Source organism: Dermacentor variabilis, chromosome 2, assembly GCF_050947875.1.
Source record: "Dermacentor variabilis isolate Ectoservices chromosome 2, ASM5094787v1, whole genome shotgun sequence".
NCBI classification, from domain to species: domain Eukaryota; kingdom Metazoa; phylum Arthropoda; class Arachnida; order Ixodida; family Ixodidae; genus Dermacentor; species Dermacentor variabilis.
In genome coordinates this window covers 168,110,591-168,128,869 of record NC_134569.1, presented here as the reverse complement: position 1 = coordinate 168,128,869, position 18,279 = coordinate 168,110,591, and the positions used below count along the sequence as shown (strand labels likewise).

General features: G+C 46.6%; 1 protein-coding gene across 1 annotated transcript in view; it reads left to right on the top strand.

Annotated features, from left to right (window-relative positions):
• Positions 1 to 18,279, top strand: part of LOC142572925 (diuretic hormone receptor-like) — a 218,389-nt gene that overhangs the window by 196,137 nt on the left and 3,973 nt on the right. Inside the window, exons 8-12 of the mRNA XM_075682382.1 lie at positions 4,961 to 5,111; positions 9,956 to 10,043; positions 13,344 to 13,410; positions 15,198 to 15,283; positions 16,609 to 16,741. Of these exons, the coding sequence (XP_075538497.1) occupies positions 4,961 to 5,111; positions 9,956 to 10,043; positions 13,344 to 13,410; positions 15,198 to 15,283; positions 16,609 to 16,741 (525 nt within the window). The remainder of the gene's footprint in view (positions 1 to 4,960; positions 5,112 to 9,955; positions 10,044 to 13,343; positions 13,411 to 15,197; positions 15,284 to 16,608; positions 16,742 to 18,279) is intronic.

Genomic DNA, 18,279 nt, shown 5'->3' with positions numbered 1-18,279 from the left:
GTTTCAGTGCCGACGGAAATAATAATGCTGGAGCGCGGCGGGATGCTCACTTGATCTTCGAGCACACTCAAGGCGTGGTGACTACGAGGGCTCTCCGGCGGCATCGCTTTATCTTCCGACAGCGTTATTGACTTCGACTTCAGGTCGATGATTGCGCCGTGTTGGTCCAGGAAGTCCATACCGAGAATGACGTCTCGTGAACACTGTTGGAGGATAACGAAGGTGGCAGGATAAGTCCGGTCATGAATGGTTATTCTTGCCGTGCAGATTCCAGTCGGCGTGATGAGGTGTCCTCCAGCGGTCCGAATTTGAGGGCCTTCCCATGCGGTCTTAACTTTCTTCAACTGGGCGGCGATGTGTCCAATTATTACGGAGTAATCAGCCCCTGTGTCCACTAAGGCGGTAACTGCGTGGCCGTCCAGAAGAACCTCGAGGTCGGTGGTTCTTTCTCTGGCGTTGCAGTTAGGTCTTGGCGTCGGATCACGGCTGCGTCGCGTTGACCTGTGGCTGGTATGTGACGTCGTCAGGTCGTCTTTCGTCGTCGCATTCTTTCTTTCCAGACTTAGTCGGGACGGCGGCGTGTCGTTATGTTGTCGAGGTAGTTTCTTCGGCTTCTTCGTCGGCAGCGGAGGGTCTTCGTCAGTTCGACGGACAGCAACCGCACCTCCATCGGTTGCTGCTTTTAGTTTTCCGGATATGGGCTCGCTGACCGGCCCCGGGCTGGGCCAGTGAATGGTCGGCGCTGCGGCGACAAGTAGCGGCCTGGTGATGGCGAACGCGACGATCGTCGAGAGCTCCACTGAGTAGCCGCGAGGTAGTCAGCGATATCGCGAGGGCGTTCACCTTGCTGCGGGCGCGGAGCGTTGACGGCGAAACCTCGCAGTCCCATCTCCCGGTATGGACATCGTCGGTAGACGTGACCCGCTTCTCCGCAGTGGTAGCACAGCGGGCGGTGGTCAGGAGCGCGCCATACGTCTGTCTTCCTCGGGTAGCTGCGCTGGGCGACGGGTGGGCGTGCTGGCGGCGGGGGTGGTCGACGGAATTGCGGCGTTACTGGGCCATGTCGCGGTCGTGGAGGAGGACCTTGAAGGCGTGCGACGGCGGCGCAGGTCATCGCTTCTGGCTGGGGTTGCGGTAATTGAGGTTGCACCTCCGGAATCCCAAGCGACCGCTGAACCTCATCTTTGACGATGTCAGCGATCGAGGCCACTTGAGGCTGCGACGACGGGAAGATCTTCTGGAGCTCCTCTCGTACGACTGCCCTGATAGCCTCGCGCAGGTCGTCGGAGGCCAGCGATTGAACGCCGGCATAGTTTGTAGAGTTGGTGCGGTGGTCGAATTGCCGGTTTCGCATCTCGAGTGTCTTCTCGATGCTAGTGGCCTCGCGAAGAAACTCGTCGACGGTCTTCGGTGATAACAGAAATCAGATAACACAAGGTTCGGCGACAACAGACAGCCGAGTAGAAGCATCGATAACTTTCCAGAAACTTCGGATACATGCAGGCGCGTCCGTCGTTGTGCGATTACAGTTGTTAAGCGGCGAAACGTTGTCGCCTGATAAAAATAAGTACACGTGACAATATTTACACTGATGGATCTGTCCTTCCAAGTAGCTCCGCGGCGGCAGTCGTCATACCAGCGAAAGCTACAACAATAAAATTTAAGACGACCCACGCGACAACATCGACGGCAGCAGAGCTCGCAGCGCTCTTTACTGCCCTTCATCACATAGGTGATGAACCACCACATAAGTGGACAATATTCTGCGATTCGAAGGCGGCACTGCAGTCTCTACTGTGACCTTTACGGCGCGGACAACACGAACGACTAATATTCCATACTACAGAGACATTGCAACATATAAGTGATGCTGGCCATGAGATAACCTTTCAGTGGCTTCCAAGTCACTGCGGGATTATCGGCAATGAACGGGCGGATCACGCTGCCCGCTCAGCCCATACTGAGGAGCTCCACGTCCCAATTCCTCATTGTAGAACTGACGCAGCACGGAAGCTCCGCCTACTTGCTCGGCAGTGCACCGTGTCGCAATGGAATGAGCCACATTTAAGAAACACGCGACTGTACTCACTTGATTCAACACTAAGTCTTCGAGCGCCATCACAGCTTCGCCGTCGAGACGCCACGCTTTTATATCGACTTTGGTTGGGCGTTGCCTTTACTAAAGCCTATGCATTCCGCATAGGGATGACCGACAGCCCAACCTGTGACCACTGCAGCCATGAAGAATCAATTGGCCATATTTTGTGTGCCTGCCCGCAGTACAGTACACAGAGAGCATGCCTTCGCCACGAACTTGACGAACTGGACGACCAAGCGCTATCCGAAAAAAGAATTCTGCAACATCGAAAGGACCTACCATCACAGAAGAAGGCCGTGCAAGCGCTATTGCGCTTTTTGCGATCTACCGGCCTGTGTGAACGACTTTAACAGAACGCCTTTTGTGTGTGTGCCTCCATGTGTGCCCGTTTTTTTTTTACCTTTGTTTTTTTAACGTTTTCCTCTCTGTCATCTTTCTAACCCCTATCCCCCATCCCCAGTGTAGGGTAGCAAACCGGAGACTCATATCTGGTTAACCTCCCTGCTTTTCCTCTTCATTCTCTCTCTCTCTCTCTCTGCATCTTGGCGTCTGGTGCAATACGACTGCAGGTACACTCTAAAAACAGTTTGCACCCTTTGGGGTGTATATTTGTCCCACAACAATAATCGTCATCTGCCTTGCTTGCGTTTCCTTTCTTGAAAACTCAGCGCTCGCTACTTTCCTGTCGAGAGTGCTGCGTCACACTGATAACGCGCATGCCGTTCGTGACTGGGAAATACCGGGCTCGCAGCGTTAAAGAAAGAAAACGCGGGCAAGACAGATGACGATTATTCTTGTGGGACAAATATACACCCCAAAGGGTGCCACTGTTTTTAGAGTGTACGAGCAAGACTACAAGAGACAGCTAAGTTAATGTCAAAACAGAACTTGTAAGGCAATGAAGACTTACTCTGTAAGTGTGAATGGGCAAGTAATTACAAACGCACGGAAACACCGCGTTTTAAGGGTAATGATGGACCGCGACCTATCATGGAGTCCAGAAGTTTGATATCTGAAGAGGAGGTTAGGGACATAATACACCTCCTCAAATTGTCGGCGGAAAATCATGGGGCACATTGGTGCGGTCAATGCAGCAGATTTATAACGCCTTGTTCTTCGGTTTCGCAGATACAGCCTCCTTGTGCTAGGCAACACCTGCAAAACAAACCTCCGTGTACTGCGGGGACTACAAGCTCAAAACCTGAGGAAGTGTCTCGGTCTTCCGAAGTGTGCGTCTACAGCGGCAACGATTGTCATAGTGCAAGATCACGCGATATCAACGTACCGCTATCAACGTATCACCGACGCCCTCAGGGCGCATATTGAACACGTTACCCGACTACCTTCTTACCATCTTGTTTATTTACCTGCAGAAATACCGCACACAACTTTCAGGCGTATAATTGCTGCCAATCATGCTTCGTTGCCATCGAACTGCATGCCTGCAGCAAGACTACCTTCACCCCTTCATGGTGCCTGCACAGACGTGTATTACACTTTACCATCCCAGGAATCACAAATAAACCTAACATACCGTCGTTTGCCCTGGAACAGGCCACATTAGGACTTTTACATGAGGTGCACAGTGGCCGCGTACGTGTTCACATCGATGAATCAGCCACAGCAACGAGTTCAGCTGCCGCTGTGCATATTGCAGCAAGATCCGCCAAGATACAGATAAAAACGTCATATTTATCATCGACGACAGCTGCAGAACTGGTAGCCCTTCGTGCGGCTCTTTATTTCAGGGGGGACACTGTACCCTATGTGTGGTCAATCTTACGGGATTCCAGGGCAGCCCTCCAGAGTGTATACTCTCAGCACTGCGCCATGAATCACATGAGCACGTCGTCGCAGAGAAGTCCATTATCGCATAGTTGACGAAGGACATGATATAACATACCAGTGGTTGCCTAGTCACTGTGGCATAGATGGCAATGGTCGAGCCGACGCAACTGCCCAATCTGCCCATGAAGGCGTCATCTCCGTTTCCGTTCTTCTTTTCAGAGAGCCGACGCAGCCAAAGGAATTTTTCCGTACTTGCACGTCACCTAACAATAGCTCAATGGAATTCATCCGACTTAACAAGTGCACGCCTTCATACCCTGAACTCTAATTTACAGCTCTGTATTCCGCCCGAATTTTCACGACGTGACTGCATCCTTGTAGTCCATCTATGGCTTGGAGTAGCACTTCCAAATGCGTACTTCTTTTTATCGGAATGGCCAACGGCCGAGTTTGTGACTTCTGCGGGTGCAAAAAAACAAGCGCGCACCTTCTCGGCGAGTGCCCTCGTTTCAACCCTCAAAGAAGAGCCTATCAGCCATCCTAGACCAACTGGACTAGCGCCCAGTAACGGAAAACAACATCATTGCAAACTGGCCTACGCGAACATCAGCGAGAGCTGCTATGAAGGTGCTGCTACGTTGTTTAAAAGACATGGGACTTTGTGACAAATTGTGACTGTACATTGCGTGACATAGGATGGGACGCTGACACTGTGTAACACCAGGAACGCCTTCGCAGACTTCGTGACAGTGCCCACAGAAACAGCTCTGTATTACGTGTGTGTGTGGTTTGTTCTTCAGTTTTCTTTTCATTCATTTTTTCTCTCTCACTTATCGCATCCCCTTGCCCTTCCCCCATTACAGGGTAGCGAGTGGCAACTATTATATTCGATGGTCTAATAAAAAAATGGCTTTGTATTTGAGGACTCGATCAAATACGGAAACATTCGATTTGTTATTCAAAAAGTTAGAATATTCGTACTCGCCTGTAATAACTATATTCTATGTCGCACAATTTAATGTTGCGCCCGCACTGGTCGTGATATTAATGGCGTATATCTCTTTTAACACGCAGAGTGCCTGTTTCATGTACGTGGTGCTCACCTACCTGATGGGCACCAACTTCTTCTGGATGTTCGTCGAAGGCCTGTACCTGTTCATATTGGTCGTCAAAACTTTCTCCGTGGAGATGATTCGCGTTCACGTCTACGCAGCCATTGGTTGGGGTGAGTCGAAAGCTTATTTTGGCAATTGCGCCTGCTGGAAGATTGTGTATGTAAGGTAGAAAATATTTTTAAGACATCACTCGTGAGTATCATAAAAATCCGCTTATGAACTTTACTAAATTACTCTATGTCGCAAATAAACAGAAACATTTAATATGTAGAACAAATGTATGACAGGGGATACAAAAAAAGAACTGCAAAATAGAGCGCCGCCTATGTGTCATTTTTTTTTTTTTTTGCTGTGTATGTGTGTCTTAAGTCGGCGCCGGTAAAAAATTGTTGAAGAAAAGGCGTCGGACCTTCAGCTTGTTGTTATTGTTTGATGGCGGAAAGATTAAAATGCTCGAAAAAGGGAAGAAGAAAGAACAGAGACTACTAGGCACTGACTACCAACAACTGTGGTTGTTTCGTAGCCACAGTAAATAGGCTTAGCAAAAGCAAAAAAATTACGCGTGGCTCTGCTATAGCAAACACCAGAGACCGGCGGAGCTAGGCGAAGGCCATTAGATTAGTGCCAAACCGCACACAAGACACACGACCCCCGGCACCGCGTCCCTACTGCGTCTGCCAAAGGTGTCTACTACGGCGTCCACGATTAGCGTAGCCAACGCCGTAGTAGCCGCGGTTGTCTCCACTCTGTACGAAGCGGCGGGCGAGGGGGACATCGAGGCATCCCAGCAGCCGCCGGAGAAGAACGCTCCTCCTGCCTCGCCTGACACCCCTGCCTCACGTGTCACAGGAGAGGGCACGCATCCCGGCCGTGCTCCTCGCTCGCGTGTTCGTCCCTACTTCTTCCGCGCTAGGCTCCACCGACCCTTGCCGCGTCGCTATACTGTGCGATGTTATTTTTGTACTCTGCTTTAACTACCTGTCAGGGCTCTCTCCTCCAGCTCAGTGAAGCTGCGCACGTCAAGAGAAACCCAGCGAGCTTCTAACAGCTCTACTTCACCACAGGAAATCGAGCGTGCACTCTTAATAGAAAATAAAAAAAGAGCATCCAAGTGCTCACTTAGACAAAGAGCTCACGACGCCTTCATGCCTCAGTTCGCCATCACTTGCCTTGACTGACTTAGCGACTCGCTATCTCCGTGACTGAGCGATTGCACGCTATTGTTACGCTCTCCCTTTAGGACCAGGGTGCAGTTTTCGCTTGTATATTTAGCGCTCTCCTGGCAATTCGTGACCATATATATTGTGGTTGCAAAACAAATACACTTGTTGGTATTGTTAGCGTCCAGTACTCTCCTCTCTTTTCTTGTACAGTCATTCATGCTGTTTTGCGTCATGAAGCTATTTAACAAGAATTACCGCGCAGTACATGCTCACACTACAATATTCAGAAATTAAATTGTGGTTTATCTGTAGTGTTGCATTGCAAAAACGGGCGTCTAATTTTCAATCCCGCAACTATTCGAACACCGTAGCATGCTATTACGCAATTATTCCTAGCCTACTATTCTTTATTACTAATAAAGTTTGCGCATCACAGTGAAAAAGGTGACGAACATACGAGCACTACCTACCGCAAATGCACTTTCTTAGCCATAGCTACTCAGCGGTGAACTACTTTTGAAGAGCCCACATTGAGGAGAGTTCGCCATGACCGGCATGACGGCAAGCGCTACTGTGATATAGCTTTTTTGATATAGCTTTGATATAACGATGACATTTGTGAAAAACTTCAAAAACGTTTGTACGGAGGCGATGATAGGCAGTGAAATAGCAGACCCGAGATAAAATCAATGCAACACGGGTCATTGTAGCTGGTTGGTAGACTGACAAAGTGAAGATTCGCCGGCTTTTTCTTTCGTAGAATGCATGGTGTCGTGTTTGCCTGACTGAACATATATGCGGAGGCGGATCCATTGATTTACACATAAATGACGGACCATACTTTGTTCAGAACCCTACTTTCTACATAGAGTCCTACATATATATATATATATATATATATATATATATATATATATATATTGTAGTGCCGCACCGGAGACGCGTGGAAGAGGAAGGAGAAATGGCCCGAGGTTCATGGTTGATCGGCTGTTTCGGACCGTCCCATGTCTTGTCTACCCTTTTCAATGTAAACAAATCCATTCTACGTCTGTAACAAGTGGCGGAGGCGCTGGATATGATACTGCAGGAGCATGTCGTGGCATCGGGTATTCCTCAGGAGCATGTCGTGGTGTAGGGTAGTACTCCGTAGTGACACGACGGACTGGTGTGTACTGGCGGCGACTGTGATTCGCCGAGAGAGACTGAAAGCGCGTGGAAACTAAGTGTGGTTCTTCAGAAGGCAGTCGGCGCTCGATGCGATGTTCTCACGACCAGGATGGTGGTTCGGGTATGCACTCCTCCAACGCGCACTGATAAACAGCGTCTTCTCCCTACAGTCGTGCTAGCTCATCTTGAACGACTTGAAGCACGATAGAGGCGATGTCATCGCAGGCAGCGGCGTCCACACTTGTAACTGTGGTGACGTTGTCCAAGCGCCAGAACTTCGGCAAGAACCTTCGGGTCTTCAGAGCTTCGAGAGTGCGACATTGCTGCCTGAATTCGGAAGGAGTGTGCAAGTTTTCTTTCGTTATTAAAACATTGTTGGCGTCTTCATTGATACCTTTAACAGATGCCCTACTTTGTCTTCATCCGACATATCCGCGTAATTCGAGTCGCCGAAGCAGGCTTGTAGTTCCTGGACAAAAGTTTCCCAAGTGGTCAGCACGGTTTCATGATTGTTAAACCAAATTATAGTGGTACCGGCGAGAAAAAATGCAACGTTCACAAGCTACGCTGTTATGATACGAAACAGTAAGCCGTTATGTTCGCTTACTGTTTCGTAGTGTTTCAGCCAGTCATCCAAGTCTTCAATCCTTTTACCTGAGAATATATGTAGTTCGGGCCTCCAGTAGCTTGGCTACCTTGGTCTCTGGCTTAGCATGGCCTATATGTATATACATATATATATATATATATATATATATATATATATATATATATATATATATATATATATATATATATATATATATTTATATGTATGTGTGTGTGTGCTATGCAGTTGTTTCCTCCTTCATTGACACCATACTTGGCTCGTACAAGCACCCGTGGAGCTTTGTTAAGTGCGTTTTCTCAAAGGAAGCAACGAGTCATTGTTTTCCGGCCCCCGTATCCTTCCTTAGCGCCCAATACTAGGGTCACCTTAAACAAGCCAGGAAACGGAAGCCGCATCACCCGTGAAGGGCTCGAGATGAGCGTGATTGTCCTGATAGAGTGTGTCGTCTTTGCTCGCAATGCTGTAGGCCCTTAACAGTGTTTAACGCTGCTTGAAAAATGCACGGAAGGAGGCTGGCTTCTTGGCGCCTTAGCGTCGTGGCAGTTCCCGTTTTGCCATCTTTTCACCTCTTTATTCGCCCCGATCTTCTTCAGGGGCGTTTGTTGTACCTGAATTCCTGGCCATCGCTTTTCCTGGCATGCCGCCTAATGGGCGCCCAGAAAGCTTCCGGCTCCATGAGAGCAAGCATCCTGCTGCTGCGGCTTGTAAAAAAGAAAGGCATTTCTTAAGGCGGTAGCAATGGCGGCGAAATAGCGTCCCGCCGTATTGAGCCGCAAACGTAAAAGCTTAAGCTAAAAAAAAAGAAATAAAGAACACAGTATAACGCACCGCAACGCCCTGGCAATGTCTGCATTCTTTTACTTTCGCGCCGAAGCTGTACTCCCACGTGATGTTATTATACTTGTGTTGTTCAGCCGCACCGGCGCGCGTGGATGAAACAACTTCCTCAGCGGAGAAAAGTTGAAAAACTTCCTAAAAAATGAAGCGCGCACTGTTCTTTTTTTTTTCTCTCCTACGCGCTGCTCCCTTTGTTAAACCGGTAATTACAAAAAAGTATAAGAAAAGAAAGCCTTCAGATTGGACAAGTTTTATTAGCAAAGAGGTATTCCCGGGATGGGGTTTATAGTTTAGCGAGATCCAAGAGGAACGCAGGCCACCGGCTTGTCTTATGTTTTTCTTATTTCGAACCGTCTAAAATCGACAGCTGATTCTGTTTTCCTCTTAAAGAAAGGCAGGAAGGGCGCAGCAAGCTTTTTTTAGGGAAATGTACGCGGTGCAAACCCGATTTATGCGTGTAATTGTTATATCGAGGCAGTCAGGCAGAGCAATTCTGCGAAACTTCAAGTCTGCATTGGTGTGACAGCTGATGGTGTTGCTTATTAATTTTATTGCAAGGTGGAGAATTCAAACATTATTACTGCATTGCCAAGACAGATCATTCAGGTTTTAATTAAGCGAGATATACACGTATCACATATAGTGGGGTTCAAAAGACGTAAATATAGTGAAATAATTGTATATAATGACAATTTAGTCCTTGGTTTGATTTCCAAGTGAATATATCCTATATTATAGATACCTTACATACCATTGCTGTTAAGCCTGTATCATAGCTCTGCTTCTACAAAATATGTCAGGAACGCATATTTAAATTTCCTCGCTTTGGCAAAATTAATACGAAAAATACTTAGTGGAAATTATTATGTAGAGTTATATCAATCCTGCTTGCGTGAATCCTTTCGAGGTTCAGTACCTTCAAAATTAGCAACAAAAAGAACTGTATTTCTATGAAATATATACGATATAAGTTTACAAGGGAAAAACTTCTAATTCATCAAGCAGCACATTTAAAATTTCATAACTGTGCTACCGTACGTAAACAATTTTGAAAAGAACTCAGTATACCGAGGAAGAAATACCCGGTATGAACGACATACGGTAGATGCGCAAATGTTTTTCGCGGATCATGTGACTAGTTCTTCAACTTTCAACGTGTCCCACTACTCTGTTGCAGGAATACCTCTAGTCGTCGTGTCAGTATGGGCTGTCACCAAGGCGTACCTGAGCCCCAACCACAATGATCCAAATCTGTCTGGAGGCATGTGAGTACTGACTTAAGCGTGCCATAACTGACCACTCACTAATACTCAAGAGCACCAATGTGTTACTCAGTATATGCATGCACATAAGTATGCATATAAATGTGTTCTAAGACTCTTAAAAACCATGATAACTTTACACATACCACATCGCAGCATTCATACTCTCGCGGGTGGTGGTGTCGCAGCAAGCGGTGTTAGACTGGTATACATAGCCGGCAATGGCTCCGCCTGAGCCTCCTGGTAGTTGAGATCAGGGGTGTGTCAGCAGGCATCGAAGAACTCCATGCCTCGCATGAAAGCAATGAGCAGTCGTTGCACTCTCTTCCTGATTAGCGCGGACCCTCCGGGGAAAGTGACGTCTTCAGAGGTCCCATGCGAAAGACCAATTCTCTCGCAGGCTGTCGACCATCGCTTCTCTTTTTTGTGTCGAACTGCTGGCAGAGCCGAATGAAATGTTCGATGTCGCCGATATCACCACAGAAGGTACAGAGCGGACAAGCGCATTGCCCAGTCTTGAATGACCAAACCGACTTTGGTTATACAACGCGGATTCGGTTCGGATGCGGTACAAAAGCGTTGCCTATTCGCAAGTAACTCCATGGGTCACACAGGCTTGGTGTGGACTCATGTGGGTCGCACTAAAATTATTAGAATTGTGCAAGATATTTAGCGTTCTCACTTTTGGCAAGTATGTCAGCGCTAGGCGTGTAAGGGCGTCAGCTTGTTCATTTCCTTCATTTCCTACGTGGGATCATGTTACAATGTAGGTGTACTATAGCGCTGTTATTTGATCGTACAACAAATGAATATCTTGTTTCCCTACTTTTGTTGGCGATATTTTAATCGCTGTCGACTGTAAAATGTGTAACTTCTATAATGTTGATCCACGTCTTAGTCCACGTGGGTATTTACACAAGTAGCCACAATTACTAATTCTCCCGGCACGAGTGCCGCTGTGTTCGTCGCTAGCGAAAAATGAAAATCAGAACCATGTAAAATATATCCGCCGCACACTATCGCGTGGGCGGCCTTATTTGGTTATACAGAAAGCTGAAAGAAATGTTCAGACCTTGTTTTTTTTTTCCAGGGTATTCATCAGCGTTTTTTGTTGTGTAGTTAACATACTCGTAAATGCGCAAATAGGTCGGCGCTTGCGCGTGAAATTCTTTTTGAAATATGTCTGAATAACGGTTACAATTGTAATACTTTTGTGGAGCTCGTGCTCTCATTTGCACTAATTGACAGCCTTTATTATTTAAATTTAATTGCCCTATTAATTGCATTTCATTGTATTTGTCGTATTTTCTGGCTTTGCCATCTTCCTGTGGTCATCATTTCCCACCCAAAAAAAAATAATAAAAGAAAACAGTGAGGAGCTAATTGTTAGGGCGAGGCATTTCAGCTCGAGTTTCCCACTGCTCCTAAGCTTAGATCTGCTCCATTATTTCCTGCTTTTTCCATTTTCTGCGCAATAATTTACACAGAACACGTTCTTGCACAGAAGACTTCCGTCCGCATAGTGTGCTTTTCGACACATAGCCACGTCGTTGCGCTTTGTTAAGGAGATAGAGCTAACCAGCCGCCTTATGAACTGCTTTCTCCTTGAGAGCCAAGAGGAGTAAATAAAGTTCCGATGCCTTCAAGTGACAACGATGATCCAGAGAAAGGCCGTTTATGCTGATAGCACCGATGTTGAGCTGACCAAACAGATATTCATTCATTCAAATAACTTTATTCAGTGTCCTGCAATTTGGTGGGGTGGGTATGGACTCCGCCTGGTTTCGGCAAAGAGTTGTTGGCCCTTGGCGGCTTCCTCGGCTCGCTGGACGGCCCAGAGTTGGTGCTACAGGTCCGAGCTGAGCAACGCAGACTCCCAGCGCGCGCGGAGTCTGTCGCAGATTGAGGCTACATCACCGTTATCCTGTATTACAGCCGTACATTCCCATAAGATATGCTCCAGGGCGGCTCTAGACTCGCAATGTGTTCACTTGCCCGCCGTGTATAATTTTCTTCAAAAAAATCGAAAAAAAAGCGAACATCTATGATTGCACCTTCAACAGTTGATGTATACTTCTCTAGGAATAACGCAACTTGTTCCACCACGTGAATCGGACGCACCAGAGACTATCCCGTGCAATCAGCAGCATTAACGCAAGCATTATACCTTACCATGCTTGTCCAATGAGCATCGATAACTGAAGCTAGCTCACAGACGGCATTCGCACAACGACCGACGTTACAAATAGGTGAGCTTCTTTATCCCTTAGGCGACTCTTATATCTCTACAGGGTCAGTCATTTTCAGGCGTTTAACCGATGGCGCTTCAAGTGTAGGCCTACATCTTTACCCGCAAACTGGCCTCTACGCGTTTTTTGGTGACTCTTACGTAACTTCCACACCCGAACAGTTCATTCACTTGCTCACCGTGCATCATCATTCGCATCCTCAACTGACTATCTGGTGAAACGCGCGGAAACGTTTCTCCTAATTTGATTCTTCTAAGTTCTTTACCATACACCGTTATTCGAATGCTGAACTTAGCGTTGCCTTATCCCTCCACATATCTCTCTTGATCTGGGAATTATAGATTTCTCCTTTACATCCGATTTGGCGAGTAGTATAACCGCCAAAGTGTCTGTAAGACTAAAGCAGGTGTTCCAGGTTAAAAATCGTGCGAAAAAATTTGGAGGACGCTTGAGCTTCGCCTTTAAGAGTAGAACGCGATAGCATTCAAAGATCCCTGACTGCTTCTCGCGCATGTTTAGTTGAAAGAACTTGCCGCGAACCCTATGCACGAAGGCGGGCTTTATGGTGGAACCACGGCCTCTTGCGTGGGCCGCGAGGCGGCCGAGGCGAGCGCCAGCTGGAGTTAATGCAAAGAACCGGGCGCGCCGCTCCGTGGTCCATAAGACACCCATCGCGCCGGCGCGCGCGAAATGGCGGACGCTGCTGCCGGTCCTTCAACGCCGCAGCCGATTCGCGTGTGTGAAGGAGCTTCCTTGAATTTTCGAGTAACACAATTACGCTTTCTCGTTTAGTGAAATTACAATCTGAAAGCTGTTATATCTTCAGGTTGCGTGCAAGCCACAGTTTACGATTTTTCTACGTATTTTAGCTTGGGAAGTACAATTACTTCAGTCAATTCCTGCCACAATGCGGAAGCCTTGTGTACACGTGGTTCGAAAAATATTTGCCCCCATGACGTTTGACGCCAGACGCCGAATTTGCCGCAACACGGGCTCGTTAACGCTGTCGCGTTAACACATGCCACGCATTCGAAACCGCTCGTCTTTGGTGCAGGTGCATATGGCAGCTGAAGGACATCTACGACTGCATCTTCATTGGACCCGTCATTCTGGTCCTACTGGTGAGCCGAAATTTATATTGGAAATTGATACTTAGCAACAACTCTCTGCTTTTACTAGAATTGGCTGTCTTCGAGGTGCATATTCATAACTCTGAGTGTAACACGGTTCTTCCAGGACGGGTATTCAAGTAATTTGTGGTTTTCTAGTGAGAGTGGATATGCGGGGTAATCGCCACATTTTGTCTTTTCCTTAGGTAGAAATTCAGGACGCCATAAGTCTGAATAGCGAGTAGAAAGCCGAAAAGAAAAGGCAAGCAACTCCAAGACGTTAAAAACATGACCTCTCTGAGGAGATACAATGAATTTATCAGTAGTAAAGTAATATTATTGGCAGAAATCACTAATATAAGAGAAGAACGATTAAGAGCACATTTACATGTGTGAGTCACTTATTTGTTCATGATAGAAACGCATGCGTCTATGTATTAAAGATATGAATTGTGCTGAGCTTCTCGCACAATTCATTTTTTCGCTAGTTCACTATTTCAACTTACTACACCTGATTAAGAAACAGACATAGAAGTTCTGATTTCTACCTAAACAGTACTGTAAGCGGTGTGCGCTTACCACGTCGTTAAGTTTGCCGCAGTGGCAGCCGCATAATAACATGAGCTGCATGCTACGAACGTAGAACGGCTGCGTCTCGAAACGTCATGGCAAATACCAGCGCGCGCATGAGTTCCCCTTTATGAGGTACTTCTCACTTGCGAAAAGTGTGCAAGTAAGAGGCACACTATTCAGTAGAACGCACACAAGTCGCTTTGCCAGGTGTTTAAGTCAGCGACATTCAAAAGGACAACCAATTTTTGGTTCGCTTTAACATCTGCGGATGGATTGATGATGATATGACGACAAAGCCTTCCGAGCGAATTCAGTGGTAGTCTTACATAATGCGTAAATTACCGCGACCCCCACCTCCTGCACTATGACCTTAATATTCATTAATTCATTGATTCACTCATGTTTGTGGCCTTATATAGCCCCGGGCGTGTCACATAATGGTGCCTATGTTGGCACATTTTATGTTGTAAGTGACAATTCACAACAGACTATAGCTGCAACGAAGCAAATTCAAGATCTCCAAACCCAACCCCGTGCACCACATTGGCAAAACTACTCTTCGCAGTACGGTCTTTTCTTTTCTAATTGAGAGACATACAGCCATGTTGCCAAATAAAATTCCCAATAATTGTCTGCTCATAAAAGATGTCGAGATTGAAAAACACCTCTAGAAATGTACTTCTCTTTGCTTGGAAGAAAGCCTGATTCCAATGAGTTACAGAGTACCTATTCTAATACTTAAGGTTGTTGTGGGACTGAAATACGCGTGCCGAAGCATGTGGAAGGCGGGATGTTTTGCCATACAACAGCTACCACGCTACGTTGGCTAGCTGCCGGGCCATACGTTATCCGCGAACCAGTGCTCTTATCGCGCCGTATGTGCCCACCAGGTTTGAGAAGCATAATCGGGGAGCTTTAAGAGCACGCAGCTGGCTTTTCGCAAAGCGCGTCAAATTTCTACTACGCAGGAAATGGCAGTGAAAAAGAAAACAATGTGTACGTTTATGAAAGTTGCAAATCCTGTGGAAAGAAATGCGTTAGAAAAAGTAAAATAATTACTGAAAATTGGTCTGCATGCAGATTGGCATAGTGACGTGTAAAACTGCCGTTTTTCGAGTTTATTGTGCTCGTGCTTACGGTCTTATGCTCAGAACGAAGCAGTGCTGCGCAACACTGCTGCTGACACAAATCCAAATTGCTTCCTCTCTTTTTTTTTTAAATTCCAGACAAACATCTTCTTCCTCAGCCACATCATGTGGGTGCTGATCACCAAGCTCCGCGCTGCAACATCGGTGGAATCACAGCAGTACCGGTGAGGCCGTAGTGTCACTACAGAGTACTTGTCTTCATAGGGCTTTAATCGGTCGAGGCGGCTTAGTGCAACGCCCGTCGATCCACGCAGTAGGGGCGATCTTACAACGAACTAGTCAATGCTGCTACAATCGCACTTTACGCCAGTATATATAGAGAAAAATTATGAAACAATAAAAGGGCCGGCGTCGATTGTATGAGCACAAAACGTGAGGCCTAGTTGAAACCTTGCAGGATTAGGTGCACGTTAAAGAACCCTTGGTGGTCCGAATTCCCCCCCCCCTAAAGCGTGCCTCATAATCAGATCGTGATTTGGTACGTAAGACCCCATAATCCAGTTTTTTAATTAAACCTTGCAGGATCAACCTTTGTCACAATGGGCCTTCCCCCAGTAGTAGTAAGCACTAAGGTTTAAAAGAGAAGGAAGGCTTCCTATGCGAACGAATTTACCTCTAGCATCTGCATGAAAGTGTGTAGTTAAGTACAATTAGGCTAAGTTAAAGGGACAGCAAGGATAAACGCCATAGTACTAGGGCGAATGAGAAAGTCTTTGCCCCTATATTTTATTACCCAAGATAAGATACATAAAGGTAACTACAAATATACGTACCTTACACATTTTCCACGCAATCCCCACTCGGGTGCAGACATTTGTCTCATAGCAGCATTAAATTTGAGATGGCCTTGTGTCGCCAATCAGCGACGCACGCGGCCTCCCCGAACTCTCATTGTCATGCAAATCTCCACGGCCTTTTGCGAACTGACAACACTACCACCATCTCACTCTTCTCAACGCGAGGCATCTTTCCCCATGAGTGGGCTGCATCTGCCTGTGGATTTCGATGGACATTCGTCCTTTGCTCCGTAGAAAACGAATCTCACTCCGTTTCTCGTACACCGTGGACGTGTTGAAGCACAATTAAACCGCCACTTTCAACAACTGCCAGCAGTGCCGTGCCGCGGAGCTACCGGCAGATCAGGAAGGGTCAGTCCAAGAAACTTCCATCGCTGGGAATGGATATGTTGACTTCGCATTTACAGGTGTAATTTGGTAAAAAAATAGGGGCAATGACTTTCTTGTTCGCCGTCGTAGGATGAGATTTGTGGGGTGGGTGCTAGACCTGTCCAGAATCCGCGTGCGCTACTAGGCACCAAGTACTTTTCACATTAATTACGTCTTTCTTTTACTCCTAGTGTAGAGAGCCGAGTGGTTGACCTTTCAACCTTACATCTCATTGCTGTGTCTCTGTGTCTTCCTTCTGGCTGTGTAGATATTGCTGTTGCATGATGCCAGTTTGCCAGTTTTGTTGATCTTCTCTTATGCAGGAAAGCGGCTAAGGCACTGCTCGTGTTGATCCCTCTGCTGGGCGTCAGCTACATTCTGGTCATCTGGACGCCCCAGCACAAGACGGCCAGGGTCATCTTCACCTATCTGCAAATCACGTTGCTCTCCACTCAGGTCAGTTGTGTGGCCCGCGTGAAATGGTGAAAGTATAGGTTTCATTCGCTGTTTCCGTATATCTGTAAGCTTCTACTTTTGTAGTATAGTTGGATTTACGCGATGAGAACGGCGGCCTATTCTCTTTTATTATGTTGTGCTTCAAGACATACTGCGCATTTCTATGCGTAGGCACTAGCCTCCACACTGCAAGAAAAAATAGCCACAGCTTTCACATGTTTTAGTTTCCGAAGCTATACGAATATTACAGTAATAACGATATCATAGTCAAATCAAATCAAACGGAGGCGAATATATCGATTGTGAAGTGTTTGTTCAGCGAAGTGCCGGTGCTATAGCTCGAAAACTGGGTAGTGAAGTAAAGGCGACTTCGAATCCACACAAGGACGCTTATTAAAACAAGTCGCGTTTCACTCGCAGTCTAATAAAACGCAAGCTTCTGCATAACAGAGAGGCCATCGGACTACGGCGAAGACCGGGAAAATCCAGTTGCCGCCACTGAGGGTTTGGTAAATGTTTTCCCTAGGCCGAAGTGAAAAAGAAGGAAAGGTGTTTGGAGATGGAAAGAAAAAATAAAGACTTCTCCATGCGCAAGTAGCAGCAGTGCTTGGAAGCACTAGATTGTAAATTAGGCGGTAACATATATGTTCAACTGAAAACCGCGTTAGATAACCACTGTCCTATTTAGTTCCTTACGAAACGCCCATAAGGTAAAGGAAAGCGGGAAGAAAAACCGAAAGGTAGATGAGCGAATTGTATTAGATGCTTACATCTCATCGCTTCCACAGGCTAAACTACTACGCTTGTTTGCACGCGGAAACCGTAACTTGAAAAAAAAATTGCATGGAAGCTTTGTCTGCGACACCTAAATTGTAAATTTTTCTTGACTTTAACTTCCCTCGAAGAGAGAGCACCTCCATATAACGGGTGCTCCTAGCATGCCTAAGGTCCTCGAATCCTCAGGATGAAATACGCCTCATCAACTGCGACACGCAATTGGCGTAAAAGCTACGAGATAAGGCCCTGCTTGCATAACATCTCGCATGCGTGTATTTTCCGCCTGACAAGGTCACATGAAAAGTTATTGCTACTTCGTGAAGTACAGCAGGAAGGCTTGAATATTGAACAAACAGAATCTTTATGTTAATTTCTTCCTGCGTACATTGGCCACGTCACGAAATACAGCACAACGAGGGAATTGGTTACTTTTGCAATGCGTTCAGATCCATAATTATTGAGCGTTAATGTGTTATAAATGTAATGTTTCTAAAGAGACGATCACGTACACGTTGCATCTCCCACTTAAGGCACCTTGGCTAACGCGCCTGCAGTCGTTGTGATGCACAAATTCTCATGTTTAAGATTACAGCAAAAAGAAAGAGTCATGAAATGCGAGAAAAAGATAACGGCGTCAAACTCACTGATACGATAGGATCCTATTTACTCATGAAAATGTAACGACACGTACGAGATGCGAAAATGGTGTAGCCGTGTTTCAGATGGCAGGCACTTCGCGAAATCGAGGTGACGCGTTTGTA